At 42.4% G+C, this 17,710-nt stretch overlaps 1 protein-coding gene across 1 annotated transcript in view; it reads left to right on the forward strand.

Annotated features, from left to right (window-relative positions):
- The first annotated feature begins 13,136 nt into the window (after window positions 1–13,136).
- The window catches only part of LOC104104750 (chlorophyll(ide) b reductase NOL, chloroplastic), a 45,774-nt gene continuing 41,200 nt past the window's right edge, over window positions 13,137–17,710 (forward strand). The window contains exon 1 of the mRNA XM_009612902.4: window positions 13,137–13,496. Within this exon, the coding sequence (XP_009611197.1) occupies window positions 13,232–13,496 (265 nt within the window). The 5' untranslated portion in view covers window positions 13,137–13,231. The remainder of the gene's footprint in view (window positions 13,497–17,710) is intronic.

The raw sequence follows: 17,710 nt of genomic DNA on the forward strand, positions 1-17,710 counted from the left end.
TGAGTCCAAACAATTCAAATATTACATGATAAAGTCCTAAGTCTACCCGTACATAAACATGTTTTAGCTACGTACGGACTCTCGTCACCTCGTGCGTATGTAGCACCCACAACTAGTAGCACATAACAAATACATCACCTAGGGGTACTTTCCCCCCTCACAAGGTTAGACAGGAGACTTACCTCGCTCCGAAGTTCCATAACCGGCTCCCATGCCTCTCTAACACCTTAAACCAATGTCCATCGATTCGACACTAGTCAAACAAGGTGCAAATCAATCAAAATATACTCCAATGCGTATAATTTAACAATTTATAATAATTCTCAACTCCGCTCGAAAAGTCAACAAAGTCAACCCTCAGGCCCACGTACCCGGATTCTGAAAATTCTTGAAGATAATCATTACCCATAACACCACGAACTCGAACATATAGTTTATTCCTAATTTTATGTCCAATTTCATGGTAAAAATTCAAAAATACCAAATTCTAGATTTTCTTCAAAATCTCACAATTTCCACCAATTTCCATGTTCAAATCCATGTATAATTTATGTATTTAACTCACAATGTGAAGAAATCACTTACCTAGTGGAGGATGATGAAAAGGTTCCTTCAAAAATCGCCCCAAGATCGGCTCCAATGGAAGATTTGGGATACAATGCGCCAAAACCCATCTTTGTTTACTTATACACTGCCCAGAAGACCTTCATCGCGAATGCGACACTGCCCTCACGTTCGTGAAACACAACCTGCTTCAGCTCCAAAATCCTTCTTCGCGATCGCAAAGACAGGCTTTTGAACACGATGCCTTACCAGGCCTGACCATCACGAACGCGGCACCATCCTCACGAACGCGTAGGCCAAGACTCCTAAGCCTAGTTTCCCTTACGCGAACGCGACCAGCCAATCGCGAACGCGGAGCATAACTTCCCAGACCTTCGCGAATGCGACTGCCTTATCGCTAAGGCGTTGAACAAAAAGGCCTCCAGTCCAACACCTTCTTCGCGAATGCGTCTCTTCCTCAGCGTTCACGAAGAACAAAACCAGCACCAGCAAACCAACAACAGCAATTCATCCAAACTTGGTGTGAAACCACCCCTAAACACACCCGAGGCCCTCGGGACCCCATCCAATCACACCAACAAGTCCCTAAACATGATGCGAACCTGCTCGAGGCCTCAAATCACACCAAACAACATCAAAACTATGAATCGATGATCGAAACCTTTCTTTAAACTTTCAAACATTCAAACTTCGACGAACGCGTCCGATTCATACTTAAACATTCTGGAATAACGCCAAACTTTACGTAGAAGTTATAAATCATGATACGAACCTATTCCAAGGCTCGAAACCTCAAACAAACATCGATAACACCAAAGTCCACTTCAAATCAAACATAAGAAATTCTTAAACTTTCAAAATGCCAAATTTCCATAATAAGCGCCAAAATTCTCCTGGACCACCCGATACGCAACCCGAACATACGCCCAAGTCCAAAATCATCATACGAACCTATTGGAACCTTTAAATCCCGATTCCAAGGTCGTTTACTCAAAAGTCAAACCTTAGTTAGCTTTTCCAACTTAAAGCTTCCGAATTTAGAATTTTCATTTCGAAACAACTCATAACTTCCCGAAATTCAATTCCGACCACACGTACAAGTCATAAAACATAAAGTGAAGCTACTCACGGCCTCAAATCGCCGAATGATGTACTAGAGCTCAAAAATGACAAGTCGGGTCGTTACACCCAGGGCTTGCCCGGTCAAAACCTGGGTCCAATGGTAGATTCCGTCTACCCATGACCCCACAAGTTTATATACGTGATTAGTTTCAAAATTCGAGTCAAAATCGACTCTCAAAACTCAATTTCTTATTTTCCAAAAACTTGATAAAGTTTCACAAATTTTCACTTTGATTCACATGATTTTGATGTTAAAATCTAAGATATGTTGATGGAATATGATTAGAAATAGATTAGAATCACTTACCCAAGGTTTGTAGGTGAAAATCCCCTCTCTAAATCGCCTCCTACCGAGTCTAGGATTCAAAAATGATAGAATGAGAGATCAAATCCCGACTTTCAGCCCTTATGTTCAGCTGCAGTTATCGCAATTGCGATATGGGTTTGCAATTGTGGAACTGAAGGCCTGGGAAGCTCTTCGCAAATTCGAATATGGGCTTGTAATTGCGGACCCTGCTTCCCTCGCAATTGTGACAAAATTATCGCAAATGCAAGCCTATCCCAGCCCAGAATTTCTTCACAAATGTGACTGATGCATTGTATTTGCGATACCTGTAGGATCCCTGTCATAGTCGCAAATGCGACCCTGGTGTTCGCAATTGCGACACCAGAGGGCACCAGACACCAGTTTTGCAGAATTCAGTCCAAAAAGCTTCCGTAATATGCCTGAAACTCATCTGAGCCCTCGGGGCTCAAAACCAAACATCCCCACAAGTCTAAAAACAGCATACGAACTTGCTCGTGCGATCAAAACACAAAAGTAATATCTAAAACTACAAATAGAACTCTAAAATGCATGAACTTCAAAGAAATTTTCAAGAACTTCTAGAATTACAACTAAGCGTCCGAATCCTATCAAATCAACTCCAAACGACATCAAGATTTGCATACAGGTTCTAAATATCATAACAGACTTATGCCAAGTCCCAAAATCATATTCCGAGCTCGATAGCTAAAAGTCAACCTACGGTCAAACTTTTCAACTTTAAATTTCCAAATTTAGGCAAATCAACACAAAACAACCTACAAACTTCCAAAATCTATTCCGGGCATATGTCCAAGTCCGAAATCACGATACAAATCTATCGGAGCCATAAAAACACAGTTCTGGGGTGGTTTTCACAAAAGTCAAAGTTTGGTCAATATTTTCTAATTTAAACTTCTATGTCAAGAATCAAATGTCCAAATCAACCTGAAAGCTTCTCGCAGTGAAACTAACCAATCCCGCAAGTCATAAAATCATAAACACACAAGTGTGAAGACATAAAAGGGGTAACGAGGCACAATTACACAAAAAAACTAATCGGGTCGTTACATTCTCCACCTCTTAAAACAAACGTTCGTCCTCGAATGTGCATAAGGACATACCTGAAGTGGTGAATAGATAAGGATAACAACTCCGCATGTCATGCTCGGTCTCCCAAGTCGCCTCCTCGACCGGATAACCCCTCCATTGAACCTTCACTGAAGCAATATCCTTTGATTTCAACTTCCGGACCTGTCTGTCCAAGATCGCCATAGGCTCCTCAATATAAGTCAAATCCTCGTCCAATTGGAGCGTGATGAAGTTTAAAACATGAGACGGATCCCCGTAATACTTCCGGAGCATAGAGACATGGAACACCGGATGAACCATAGATAAACTAGGTAGAAAAGCAAGCTTGTAGGCCACCTCTCCAATCCTCTCAAGGAAATCAAAAGGTCCGATATACCTAGGGCTCAACTTGCCCTTCTTCCCGAACCTCATCACACCTTCATGGGTGAAACCCGGAGCAAAACTCGCTCTCCAACCATGAATGCAACATTGCAAACCTTCCGATCCACATAACATTTCTGTCTAGATTGAGTTGTATGAAGCCGATCTTGGATCATCTTGACCTTCTCCAAAGAATCTCGAACCAGATCCATGCCTAATAACTTAGCCTCTTCCGGCTCAAACCACCCAACCGGAGAACGACACCGTCTCCCATATAGAGCCTCATATGGAGCCATGTGAATACTTGACTGGTAGATGTTGTTGTAAGAAAACTTTGCAAGTGGCAAGAACTGATCCCAAGCACCACCGAAATCCATAACACAAGCGCAGAGCATATCCTCCCAATATCGGGATAGTGCGCTTGATTTGTCCGTCTGTCGAGGGGTGAAATGTTGTACTCAACTCAACCCGTGTGCCTAGATCTCACTGTACAGCCTTCCAGAAATGCGATGTTAACTATTTACCCCAGTCAGAGATGATGGATACCGATATGCCATGAAGTCGGATAATCTCGCGGATACAAACCTGAGCCAGCTGCTCTGAAGAATAGGTAGTCATTACCGGAATGAAATGAGCTGACTTGATTAACTTGTCCACTATCACCCATACCGCATCAAACTTCTTCTGAGTCTGTGGGAGCCCAACAACAAAGTCCATGATGACACTCTCCCATTTTCACTCAGGAATCTCAAGTCGCTAAAGCAAACCACCCGGCCGCTGATGCTCATACTTTACCTGCTGACAATTTAGGCATCGAGTTACATACTCCACTATGTATTTCTTCATCTTCCTCCACCAATAATGCTGCCTCAAGTCCTGATACATCTTAGAGGCCCCCGGATGAATGGAGTACCGTGAATTGTGGGGCCTCTAAAGAATCAACTCATGCAGCCCATCCATATTGGGCACACATAACCGGCCATACATCCGCAACACACTGTCGTCTCCAATAGTAACCTCCTTGGCATCGCCATGCTGAACACTGTCCTTGAGGATAAGCAAATGGGGGTCGTCATACTAACACTCTCTGATACGGTCATATAGAGAACACCGAGAAACCACGCAGGCAAGAACTTGACTGGGCTCCAAAATATCCAATCTAACAAACTGGTTGGCTAAGGCCTGAACATCCAATGCTAATGGTCTCTCCGCTACCGGTAGATATGCTAAACTACCCAAACTCTCCGTCTTTCGACTCAAGGCATCGGTCACCATATTGGTCTTCCCAGGATGATGCAGAATGGTGATATTATAGTCCTTAATCAACTCTAACCAACTCTGCTACCGCATTGGCAAAACACAAGAGTGATGTTGGGTATATAAGTTAAACAAGCCTTAGACTCTAGTGACGTATTTTAAACCCGTGAGGGCCTAGGCCTAGAGCAGACAATATCACTAGCGAGCTGGGCTATTACAGATAGTATCAGAGCCACTCTTGTGTTAGCTATGCCGATGGTGGGTCAGGGTTTAACTGAGTTTAGGCAAATCCCGATTAGGTGGGGCAAACCTTAGTGCTAAGCCTAGGAGAATCCCATACGGTGGGGCAAAACCTCAATGAGGATGCTGAGTTCATAAGAGGAGATGTATGCAACACCCTAGACTTTAGACAGAGTCCCACATCGGCAAAACAGAAGAGTGATGCTGGGTATATCAGTTAAACAAGCCATAGACTCTAGTGACGTATTTTAAACCCGTGAATGCCTAGGCCCAGAGCGGACAATATCACTAGCGGGCTGGGCTATTACAAATGACACCCCTGAACTTCAAGATACCCTCGCACAGTTCTTGAGCATGTTTGGTACTCTAGCTCAAGCAGGGTTGATTCCACTTGCACCAACCACATCTCAGGCTAGGGAAGGAGCTCAGATTCCCGCAGCCCGTACCCGAGTGCATCGGGTCCATGTTGATCAGGTCCTAGAGGTTATACTAATGCAGCCTATTTTTCTGGTTCCACCTGACATTAGGGCATCATCATTTGAGGAGGAGCAACTTAGACTTGAGAGGTACAAGAAATACCATCTTCCTACTTTCAGCGGCCTAGCTACAGAGGATGCATAAGGTTTTCTAGAGAAATGTCATCGTATTCTCAGCGCTATGGGTATTGTAAAGACGAGCGAAGTTACTTTTACTACATTCCAACTATCGGGAGCAGCGTATCAGTAGTAGAGGGCTTATGAGGAGGGTAGCCAAGCCGATGCAGCTTCACTCACATGGGCTCAGGTTTTAGAGATATTCTTGAGAGAGTTTGTTTCCCAGAGCCTTCGGAATGCATGGCGCGCGGAGTTTGAGCAGTTGCACAGGGTACTATGACAGTGTGGGAGTATGTTGTCAGATTTAGTGAGTTGTCCAGACATGCACCTGGCTTGTTTTCCACAGTTAGAGAGCAAGTTCACCGATTTATAGAGGGGCTCAACTATGGTATTAGATTTAGCATGGCTCGAGAGTTGGAGACAGATACCCCATATCAACATGTGGTAGATATTACACGGAGGTTAGAGGGTATGCGGGGACGTGAGAGAGAGGACAGAGAGGCTAAGCGGCCTCGAGATTCTGCCAGATAAAGTGGTCCTCGTGCCCTAATTGCAGGTCATCATGGTAGAGGCTATGTGAGTCGTCTTGTTCATTCAGCACTTCCAGCTTCTAGTAGTACTCCGGCTGCTTCTAAGTCTCAGGTTGCCTATTATGCACTGCCACTGTCTAGTGCATCTCCTGCACGGGGTGCTTCCAGCGATCAGTCCAGCCGATCAGGCCCGAGCCAGTTTCAGCAACCACGCCCACCGAGAGCTTCCTTTGAGTGTGGTGATACCCGGCATATGGTGAGGGACTAACCCAGACTCAGGAGGGGTGCACCTCCAAAGACTACTTAGGCTCCTCGTGTTCCATCAGGTCCACAGACTTCTCAAGCCTTGGTTGTTGCTCCAGTTGCCCCTCCACCTACACAACCAGCTAGGGGTGGAGGTCTGGCGGGTAGGGGTCACCATAGAAGGGGAGGCCAGGCTAGATGTTATGCTTTTCCAGATAGGACGGAGGAATCATTCACTCGACTGCTAAGCCTACGGGCTACTTCGATCATTACGTCTACGGGCTATATTGCACCGAGTTTGAATCATTCACTCGATGATTAAAAGCCTACGGGCTACTTTCACTTCTAGTTCAAGCAAAACATTCACTCGACTGCTAAGCCTCGGGCTACTTCGACCATTACGCCTACGGGCTACATTGCATCGAGTTCGAATCATTCACTCGACTTCTAAGCCTACGGGCTACTTCGACCATTACGCCTACGGGATATATTGTATCGAGTTTGAATCATTCACTCGACTGCTAAGCCTACGAGTTACTTCGACCATTACGCCTACGGGCTATATTGCACCGAGTTCGAATCATTCACTCGACTGCTAAGCCTACGGGCTACATTTTTTGAGTTCGAGCAAGAACTCACTCGACCATTACGCCTACGGGCTACATTGCATCGAGTTCGAGCAAGCACTCACTCGACCATTATGCCTACGGGCTACATTGCATCGAGTTCGAATCATTCACTCGACGATTAAAAGCCTACAGGATACTTTCACTTCGAGTTCAAGCAAAACATTCGCTCGACTGCTAAGCCTACGGGCTACTTCGACCATTACACCTACGGTCTACATTGCATCGAGTTCGAATCATTCACTCGACTGCTAAGCCTATGGGCTACTTCGACCATTATGCCTACGGACTACATTGCACCGAGTTTGAATCATTCACTCGACTGCTAAGCCTACGGGCTACTTTTTTCGAGTTCGAGCAAGAACTCACTCGACCATTACGCCTACGGGCTACATTATATCGAGTTCAAAACATTCACTCGACTGCTAAGCCTACGGGCTACTTCGACCATTACGCCTACGGGCTACATTGCATCGAGTTCGAATTATTCACTCGACTGCTAAGCTTACGGGCTACTTCGACCATTACGCCTACGGGCTACATTGCATCGAGTTCGAATCATTCACTCGACTGTTAAGCCTACGGGCTACTTCGACCATTATGCCTACGGGCTACATTGCAATGAGTTCGAATCATTCACTCGACTGCTAAGCCTACGGGTTACGTTTTTCGAGTTCGAGCAAGCACTCACTCGACCATTACACCTACGGGCTACATTGCATCGAGTTTGAATCATTCACTCGACGATTAAAAGCCTACAGGCTACTTTTTTTGAGTCCGAGCAAGCAATCACTCGACCACTAAGCCTATGGGCTACTTCGACCATTACGCCTACGGGCTACATTGCATCGAATTCGAATCATTCACTCGACTGCTAAGCCTACGGGCTACTTCGATCATTATGCCTATGGGCTATATTGCACCGAGTTCGAATCATTCACTCGACGATTAAAAGTCTACGGGCTACTTTTACTTCGAGTTCAAGCAAAACACTCACTCGACTATTATGCCTACGGATTATATTTCTTCAAGTTCGAATCATTAACTCATCTAGTAAGCCCAAGGGATACGTCACTTCGAACAAATCAATAATAGAGACTACAAAGTCCAAATTTGATTGAAGATGCGAAAGATGCTCCCCCGGAACTTGAAGAAGGGGCGAAGGCAACGATTGATGCCTTAAAAGAAGTTAACCTTGGCACTGATGAAGAACCAAGACCCATCTACCTAAGTGTTTTACTAGAAGTTGATGAAGAAAACACTTATATTGAGTTACTCAAGGAGTTTAGGGATGTATTTTCTTGGAGTTACAAAGAAATACCTGGCTTAGACCCTAAAGTAGCAGTCTATCACCTTGCGGTCAAGAATGGCGCTCGTCCTGTTAAGCAAGCTCAAAGGCACTTTAGGCCGGACTTGGTTCCCCTGATTGAAATCGAAGTTAACAAACTCATTGAAGCTGGATTTATTCGGGAAGTTAAATACCCAACGTGGGTTTCAAGTATTGTCCCTGTAAGGAAGAAGAATAGCCAGATTCGAGTGTGCGTCGACTTTAGGGATGTCAACAATGTGTGTCCCAAAGATGAATTCCCGCTTCCTATTCCAGAGCTGATAATCGATGCTACTACTAGGTATGAGGCAATGTCGTTTATGGATAGTCGTCAGGCTATAACCAACTTCGCATGGTACCAAAAGATGAAGAGCTTACTGTATTCCATACCCCTAAAGGTATTTATTGCTACAAGGTAATGCCTTTTGGCTTGAAGAACGCTGGTGCTACTTATCAAAGGGCTATGCAGAATATTTTTGATGACCTCCTCCATAAAAATATTGAATGCTATGTGGACGACTTAGTGGTAAAATCAAGAAAGAAGGGTGACCACTTGAAAGACTTGAGAATGGTGTTTGAGTTGCTCCGGAGGTACCAACTTAGGATGAATCCATTGAAATGCGCCTTTGGAGTTGCTTCCGAAAAGTTCCTTGGTTTCATTGTCTGACATCGAGGGATTGAAATAGATAAAGCCAAAGTAGATGCAATCTTAAAAATGCCTGAGCCTCGGGATATTCACGAATTGAAAAGTCTGCAAGGAAGTTAGCGTACCTTAGGGGATTCATCTCAAACCTAGCTGGGAGGTGCCAATCATTCAGTCGCCTTATGAAGAAAGGTGTCCCTTTCAAATAGAACCAAGCGTGTAGCAATGCCTTTGAGAGCATTAAATTAGTAGCCCCTATACTTGGAAAGCCGCTGATACTATATATTTCATCACAAGAAAGGTATGTTGGAGTGTTGTTGGCCCAAGAAAATAGTGAGGGGAAAGAAAACTCTCTTTACTACTTGAGCAGGATGATGACACCAAACGAGCTGAATTATTCGCCAATTGAAAAGTTGTGTTTGGTGCTAGTCTTCTCAATACAAAAGTTAAAACACTACTTTCAAGCTCATGTTGTTCGTCTTGTTTCTAAAGAAAATCTCATCAAGTTCGTGATGTCAAAATCTGTTCTTAGTGATCGACTAGCGAGATGGTATCTCCAATTTCAACAATTCGAGATTTTGTACATCCCTCAAAAAGCTGTAAAAGGACAAGCATTGGCAGACTTCTTGGCAGATCACCCTATACCTGATGATTGGGAGCTAACTGAAGAACTACCTGATGAGGATGTAATGGTCATTGAAGTTCAACCTCCATGGAAGATGTACTTTGATGGTGCTGCATATCGCGAATGAGCTGGTGCTGGTGTAATATTTGTCACTTCTCAAGGTGAAGTTCTGCCCTACCCTTTTACTTTGATGGTGCTGCATATCGCGAAAGATACATATTGCCCTAGTCGTTGTCCAAATGAAGTATGATGGAAGTAATTCATTCAAACAACACTTGAAAATGAGGCTGAAATTTCATTCTTCTTTTAAACTTTGGATCTCATATGACTCAGAGAGGGCAAGCCTTCATGATAAACCAGTGTCTTCAATAGGGCGTTTATAGTCTTTTAGGAGGCTACCAAGTATTTGCACTGAAGTTCAGGGATTTACTATGTCTTCATGTTCACCAAATCTTTAAGTCCTCCGGTCTTCAAGTTTGCTGCTCTTCAAGTTGAAATATTTAAACCCTCCAAGTCTCCAAGTTGAAGTCTTCAAGTCCGTCGGTCTTCCAGTTAAAGTCCCCAAGTTGAAATCTTCAAGTCTGTCGATCTTCAAGTTGAAGTCTTCATGTTCTCCACTCTTCAAGTTGAAGTTTGCAAAGTCCGCCAAATCTTCAAAGTTTCCAAATATTCAAGTCAATGTCGTCAAGTCCACGAAGTCTTCGAGTTGAAACTTTATAATTTTCCAATCTTAAGGTGGACATATGAGTCCCTTTGCACCTTATGTTGGCCTCTTCGTGGATTTGTTCTTAAAAGAAAACTATAACTTTCCAATCTTAAGGTGGACATATAAGTCCCTTTGCACCTTAAGTTGGCCTCTTCGTGGGTTTGTCCTTAAAAGGAAACTATAACTTTCCAATCTTAAGGTGGACATATAAATCCCTTTGCATCTTAAGTTGTTCTCTTCGTGGGTTTGTCCTTAAAAGGAAACTATATTTTCCAATCTTAAGGTAGACATGTAAGTCTCTTGAGAGTAATGTCTCCGATAGTCGGGGTACATTGAGAGTAATCTCTCCGATAGTCTAGCCACATTGAGAGTAATCTCTCCGATAGATGAGTACCCATTCCTTCACACCCTAAGATTGTCTCTTTCATGCATGAATCATCCCGTTAAACAAGAACACACCCTTCTCGTTTGACCTAAAAAAAATAGGAATAAAAGGAATAATGCTAAAGAAAAGGGAGGAGAAATTACCAGATGTAAAATCGCTAAAACAAAGTGGAGCTCGATGAAGCTTGCAACAATGTAATTGATACTAAAAAGGATGAAGAGCCTATGGTTTATATAGATGGTGATTGAGAGCATCAAAAGACTTATTTCTCGATGTGGGATTAATTGTAGTGGCGGTGACTTCATCCGTGTCCGAGTAGATAATAGTTGAAACTATTCTACTCCTAATAGGATTTGTGAAAGTGGGCGTCCAATAATCTAGTGTGTCATGCCCTTAGTGAAATGATCTTTATCTTTGTTAACATCTAAATTTAATATGCAAAGTGTTCACAGAAGAGAACACGTAAGCATCAATGTGCAAAGGAGTATTTATTGATTTAAAGTGTTGTTTCAAAGGCAACACTCAACACCAAGTAAAAATCATGGTCCAACTTTTGACAAAATAAAAATTTTCAATTAAATAAAAGTAAAATCTCTTAAAATATAATTTGAAGGAGGCATGGATAAATAAATCCATGAAATTGTTTGCAAGAAGAAAGGTGCAAAGTCTTCCCTTGTTGATACTTCAAGCCTAGTCATTATATTGATACTCTGACAAGTCTTGAAGTATGAGGTATTTGTAGATATGTAAAATTTATTCGATTCAAAATAAATAAATAATTTAGATTATATTTTACATATACTAGTCCAAATAAATATTATGAGCTAATATATATTGACTTAGTTATTTAAATCTAATTAAATTGATTTAAATAAAAGTCCAATATTATTGGGCTATCCTATTTAATTGGACTACGAATGATGAGCCCACTTCATTAGGCCCAAGATGTCATCTTCCTAGAGGCCCACTGCCACGTGTCAAATAACGTGGCACTCCAAGTCAAACGGAAGAGCCAGTGGGATCATGCCACGTGTCAAAATGACAAGGCATGCCAAGTCACATTAAAAGGCCAATGAAACTGTGCCACGTGTGCAAGTGACATGTTCTTGCCAATCAAATGCGGCCTTGTCACACTTCAATTTGATTGGTCGGAAAGAGTTTGTTCTTATCATAACTCTTCCCTCCCACAACTATAAATATGAGTCTTCATAACCCTGAAAAGACACCAGAAGTTATAACAAGAAGCAAGAAAGAGTTCGTGGATCAAACACTGCAAATTACTCCACTAGTTTCAAGTTTCAATCAATCAAGTTCAAGCTCAAGAACGAAGAACAAATCAAGTTCAAGCTCAAGAACGAAAAACAAATTAAGGTCAAGTTCAAGCTCAAGAACAAGGTAATCGTTCGTGGCAACAACTACATATTCAAGATCAAGCTTAAATGCCCTTGAATTTAGTTACTATTTGAAAGAAGAATTAGAGGATTCATAAAGATTGTAATACCCAAATATATAAAATAAAATATTATGATTGTTATAATATTTTTCGATATTAATTTTATTTTCTCGACACAATTTATTGTGAAGAAGAAACGGCAAAAATGGGCTAGGCTTGTGAAAATCAGTAAACTATAGAGTGTAGTGTAATCCAGCTGTATCCCCAATAAAAGTGTTTCAACACGTGTTATCAAGAAAGAGGAATAGAAGGGCTGAAAGTAAAATACCAAAATGCCCATAATAAATAATATTATTCCAAAAGTACCCTTCATCGTATAATTAATATGAATCAGTGTAGTTCTTGGTAATTCTATGTAAATTCACGTTATTAGTAGTTTTCCGTTGACTGAAATCCAAAATCTAATCAAATGAGAAAAGAAAATAATATTATTGATAAACAAAAAATATGAAAATTAAAAAAGAAGTAAAATATAAACATAAACGCCAGTTTTTACTTTATAAATACCAAAAATAATTTTATCTAATCAATTTTGAAATAAAAATATATTAAGACATAAATAATTTATAAGTGAATCATTTTGGAATTTAAATTTTGTATAATAATTATGTGCCCTTTATGGGGGGAATATCTTTCCCTTCTTTTGCTTCCCTTTCACTCTTAAATTACTCGAACAAAGAGGGCAATGAATGCTATCGTATATAAGAAAAACAGTTGTATTTTGGCAACGGTTAGCTCTCTTTCTAACTAAAAATTTGATAAGAGAAGTGCGAAAGAATTGCAGGATAGATTCAAGGTACGTCAGTTGTCCACGAAACTTTCAAGATTGGTTGAATCTAGAGTATAAAAAACTTTCATGGCATTTTAGTTTGCAGTAAATATATGCTTATCACTACTTGTGAATCAAATACTTCAATTGCTTGTTATTAATTTCAAAACATTTTTATTCAAATACCTATTAAGTTACTTTACGACACATAATTTATCAACTACTTTAAATCATCATAGCCAAACGGGCTAAATTCCAAAGAGTTCATATTAGCCCTACATGAGTATAATACTGATATTGTCATCAGCAGCACCAACGGGCCGTATCGTATCTTCCCTCTTCCCCCTCTTTTTCTTCCTTGTCTCAGCCAAACAAGAAAATAAAAATAAAAAATGGCTGAAATGAGTGTACCCACTACTTCAATTCAATTCTTTCCTAAATCAGCACTCTGCTCCCTCTCAACCAGAAAATTTAACCCTCACGACTTGTGGGTTAGTTCAGCAATTGTATCTCCCAGCCCTAGGTTTTGCTTAAAGTCCAAGTACAATTCACTTCCTTTCTGTGCTGCTGCTGTGAAGGCTGCTTCTTCTTCAGAGAAAACTCAAACGGAGCCCATGATCCCTCCTTACAATGTCTTAATTACAGGTGGTTCCAAAGGTTAGTGGTTTGCCGCCCGAAAATTTCCAAAATACAGCCATTGAAATGGGTTTTGTTATAATTTGGCATGTTACTCTTAACTTCTGTTTTTCTGTTTTCTTTCTGGAGGCAAACTATTGTTCTGAAATTTGCGGATTGTTGATTCTCGTGAACCCAGGTGTTTTCGCTTCTCTCTGTTTAGGGTTCTGTGTTGAGCTTGCTTATCTCTTTTTAGGATTCTGTCGAGCTTTCAAAGATCATATAGAAGAAGTAATCTGTAACTTTTATCTGTAACAATTTGATGTTAAACTTGGTCATTATATCTGTAACTTTTAATCTTTGTAAGAGGCCACTGCGGCCAGAGGATCAATGCCATTGTCAAAAGTTAAAGAAGATTAGATTTGGTGTACACTGAGAAATAACGAACTCATTGGACATATTTTATGTTTTGAGTTATGGAGTTGGAAATTGATTATTGAAGGCAGGGCTTGAACTACATCCAAAAGGACAATGGTGAAGTGGTATATGTTCTGACTAGTCATATGAAATATGAGAAACTATAATGTTAGAAGATGCTACTAGATATCAGCCTGCATGAACTCTATGCTGGTTGACTAGTAGGTGTATACATGGCAACTTATCTTTCATTGATCAAAGATATATTATATTTATAACAAGGATGTATAGCTAAACCAAGAAACGCAATTATAAATAAGGTAGGTATCTACCAAATTCTTTTACACCAAATGTACAACTAAGAGAATATTTCTTATCAAATATACAACCAAGAGAACATATTGCTACCAATATGCAACCAAGAGAATACATTCCTTGTTATCCTCCCTCAAGTTGAACCATTGTAGAAAAAATGATCAACTTGTCTCGTAAGGACGAAAGTAACCCTCAAGCAAAGGCATAGTCAATACATCTACAACTTGATCAATGAAGGAGATATACCGAACTTGAAGTTATTTTTGGCGAACTAAATCACCAACCAAAATGGAAGTTTATTTCCATATGTTACATTCGGGTATGAAGCACTAGATTAGCAGTTACATACATTGCACTAAGATTGACACACCTAGGACATCTAAGCCAATCTTAGAAAGCAGGTTGTGAATCAACATTATGTCAGAACTTGCAGCAACCAAGGCACGATACCCGGCTTCAGTGGGCCGAGACACTGAAAGCTGCTTTTTGGCTGACCAAAAGGCAAGAGACCATAAAAGAGTTGCAAAACCTGCTGTGGAATTCCTATCGTTGACGTCTCTTCCCCAATCAACAGAAGCCATAAAGCACGTGTATACTATGAATTGGAATTCACAAACCATGTGTGGTGTTATGGGCGGCTTTCAAGCCATGCCCCATGACCCCTTGGACGCGCCCCATGGCGTCCTAGCAAGCCTCCCTACGCCTAGCGCCATGGACGGCCTCGGGCCGAGCCAAGTGACAAGCGCGCCTGTGTCTATGTTGCCCCACCGATAACCCTCGCCTGCGCTCAGCCGCAGCATATGCCAATAGCGCCGTGCGCGCTGACTCTGATGCTAAAGACAAGGTTGCTGCCAACGGACCTGCTTCTGCTTTGTAGGAATCTAAGTCATTTCTATTGTAAATATAGAGTAGCTTTAATTCATGTATTTTCATTATGTTTCTCTAGCTTAGTTATGTCAAGTCCTGTAACTTTGGTTTATTTTTTTTAAGTACTATTAGAGGGGATCAAGCAATCAAACTTTCTAGCAAGCAAACAATTCTTTGTACTGGCGTCTCTCCCCCTCGACATCGTGTTGCTTTTCTGTAATAGCTTTCATTAATGTGATCAAGCTTTCTTTCATTCTCAATTGCTTTTGACATTGGTTTTCCCGTACGGCACTGACAATCTTGTCTAGCGTATAGAGTGGACCCTAGTTGGCGGATAGTAACTACACGGACATCGGTTGCTTAGCCTTACGTCGCCCTTCCAAGGAATCTCAAGAAGGCGCCGCGTGACAGTTGGTATCAAAGCCTAGGCTCGACATCGGACGAGGGAACACATTGTCATTACCACCATTTCTGACCATGGTGAATCATGGGGACCGCATTGCGGCCCTTGAAGAGACGGTTGACGTATTACGACCTATCGTGAATATGGTGCCTGATCTAAGAACCAACCTAGTGCAAAGGTTGGACGACCTGGACCGCAGGATGCGACAGGCCGGAGGTGACATTACGAACATCGGTCGCGACTCTGAAGGAGATCGGCAAATGGCAGCCACAGAGGCAGCCGGAATTTTTGGCAAATTCGAGGGCCTTCAATAGGAGCGTACCGAAGATTTAGCCTATTGGGCACAAGAGGCAGACATGGTGACTGCCATACAACAAACCATAGACAACTTGACAGGCCAATTCAATGTTGTCAATGCTGCACTACATGGCCTACTTCGAGGAGGCGGAAACCAGATCGTGGGTGTTGTGAACCTCGCCCCCGTGCCACAAAGGCTGAAGATTCCCGAGCCAAAACCATACTATGGACTCGGAATGCCAAAGAAGTGGAGAACTTCATCTTCGACATGAACAGTACTTCGATGCCGTGGGGGAGTTAGAAGAAGCAAAAAAGGTAGCAACTGCTGCCATGTATCTTCAGGGTGATGCTAAACTCTAGGGCGGGGTGAAATACGAAGCCATCAGGGTCGGTGAAGATACTTTCGAAACATGGGCAGAACTGAAGGCAGTCATACGCCTACAGTTCTTCCTCGAAAATGTTGAGTACAATGCATGGAGAAAGCTGCGGGAGCTCCGCCAGACCAAGTCATTGCGGGATTACGTGCGGGAATTCTCCGCGCTCATGCTGAACATACGGGATATAGGGGACAAAGACAAACTTTTCACATTCTTGGAAGGTTTGAAACCTTATGCCCGTATGGAGCTGCAAAGACAAAGGGTAGACACTTTACCCAAGGCGATCCAAGCAGCGGAATGCCTTGGGGACTATCAAGTAGAAGCTCGGAAGGATAGGCCTCAGCCACACGTCCGAGGGGGGTACAAAGGGGGCTAGCCTAGCAGTGGTGGCTCTAGCAGAAGTGGAGGAGATCGGAGTGCAACCAAATCTAAGGCTCCCTCCTCAGGCAGCAATAGTACTGCATCCAACAACAACGATTGGGGGAGGAAGCCCCCTTCAGGATGCTGTCATTGCGGCGGGCCACATTGGAACAATGAATGCTCACATGCACAGATGAACGCCCATCAAACTCTTGATGATGGGACGGATGACGACACAGATGATGCTGACCAGACAGAACCTATAGGTGCCTTCAATGCACTTGTTTGTTATATTTCTGAGGCTTTAGCAGGAACCAGTGCTGGTATCTGTAAGAAGAAGGACCCCTGCCCTACCACCAAGAAAGGGAAAAAGAAAGCGAATGAGGGGCCTCCTCTTAACCAAGAGAAGACCTTGATGTTCGTCGAGATGAAAATTAATGGTAAGCCCATTCTGGCGATGATAGACACGGGCGCTACTCAGTGTTGTCAAAGGAGCGCTTAAGCCCTGAAGCGAGGCTCAAAACACGTTGAGCGCTTCGCCTCGCTTTGTGGGTGCTTTAGTGTCACATCAAATCTCTAAGGCATAATTTTCCTTGCCAATGAGTGTAATCCTGAAAAGGCGACCTTAAACAATTGATAATTCACTTTATCGTGATTTTTTTTTCAATTTCTTTTTTCATATATTTGTTATTCATGCTTATAATGATTAGAACAAGAGTGAGTTACTCTAGTGGTGAGCACCCTCCACTTCCAACCAAGAGGTTGTGAGTTCGAGTCACCCCAAGAGCAAGGTGGGGAGTTTTTTGAGGGAGGGAGCCGAGGGTCTATCGGAAATAGCCTCTCTACTCCAGAGTAGGGGTAAGGTCTGCGTACAAACTACCCTCCCCAGACCCCACTAGTGGGATTATACTGGGTTGTTGTTGCTTAAAATGATTAGTCTTGGACTACATGCATATTTTTACTTTTTTCTCTCGTTGCGCCTTTTTTCATTAAAGCTCACGTTTTATTTGCGCTTTGCACGTAAAGCCCCAACGGACTTTAGAACTTTTTTGCGCTTTTCGCCTTTGATAACACTGGTGCTACTCACAACTACTTAGCCTCAACTCAAGTAGAGCGCCTTGGTCTAGTTGTGGGAAAGGGCAGAGGTCGTGTCAAGGCTATCAACTCACCGCCTCAGCCAGTGGGTGGAATAGCCAAAGGAGTGCCAGTGAAGCTTGGTC

The sequence above is a fragment of the Nicotiana tomentosiformis genome, chromosome 12, assembly GCF_000390325.3.
Source record: "Nicotiana tomentosiformis chromosome 12, ASM39032v3, whole genome shotgun sequence".
Lineage (NCBI taxonomy): Eukaryota > Viridiplantae > Streptophyta > Magnoliopsida > Solanales > Solanaceae > Nicotiana > Nicotiana tomentosiformis.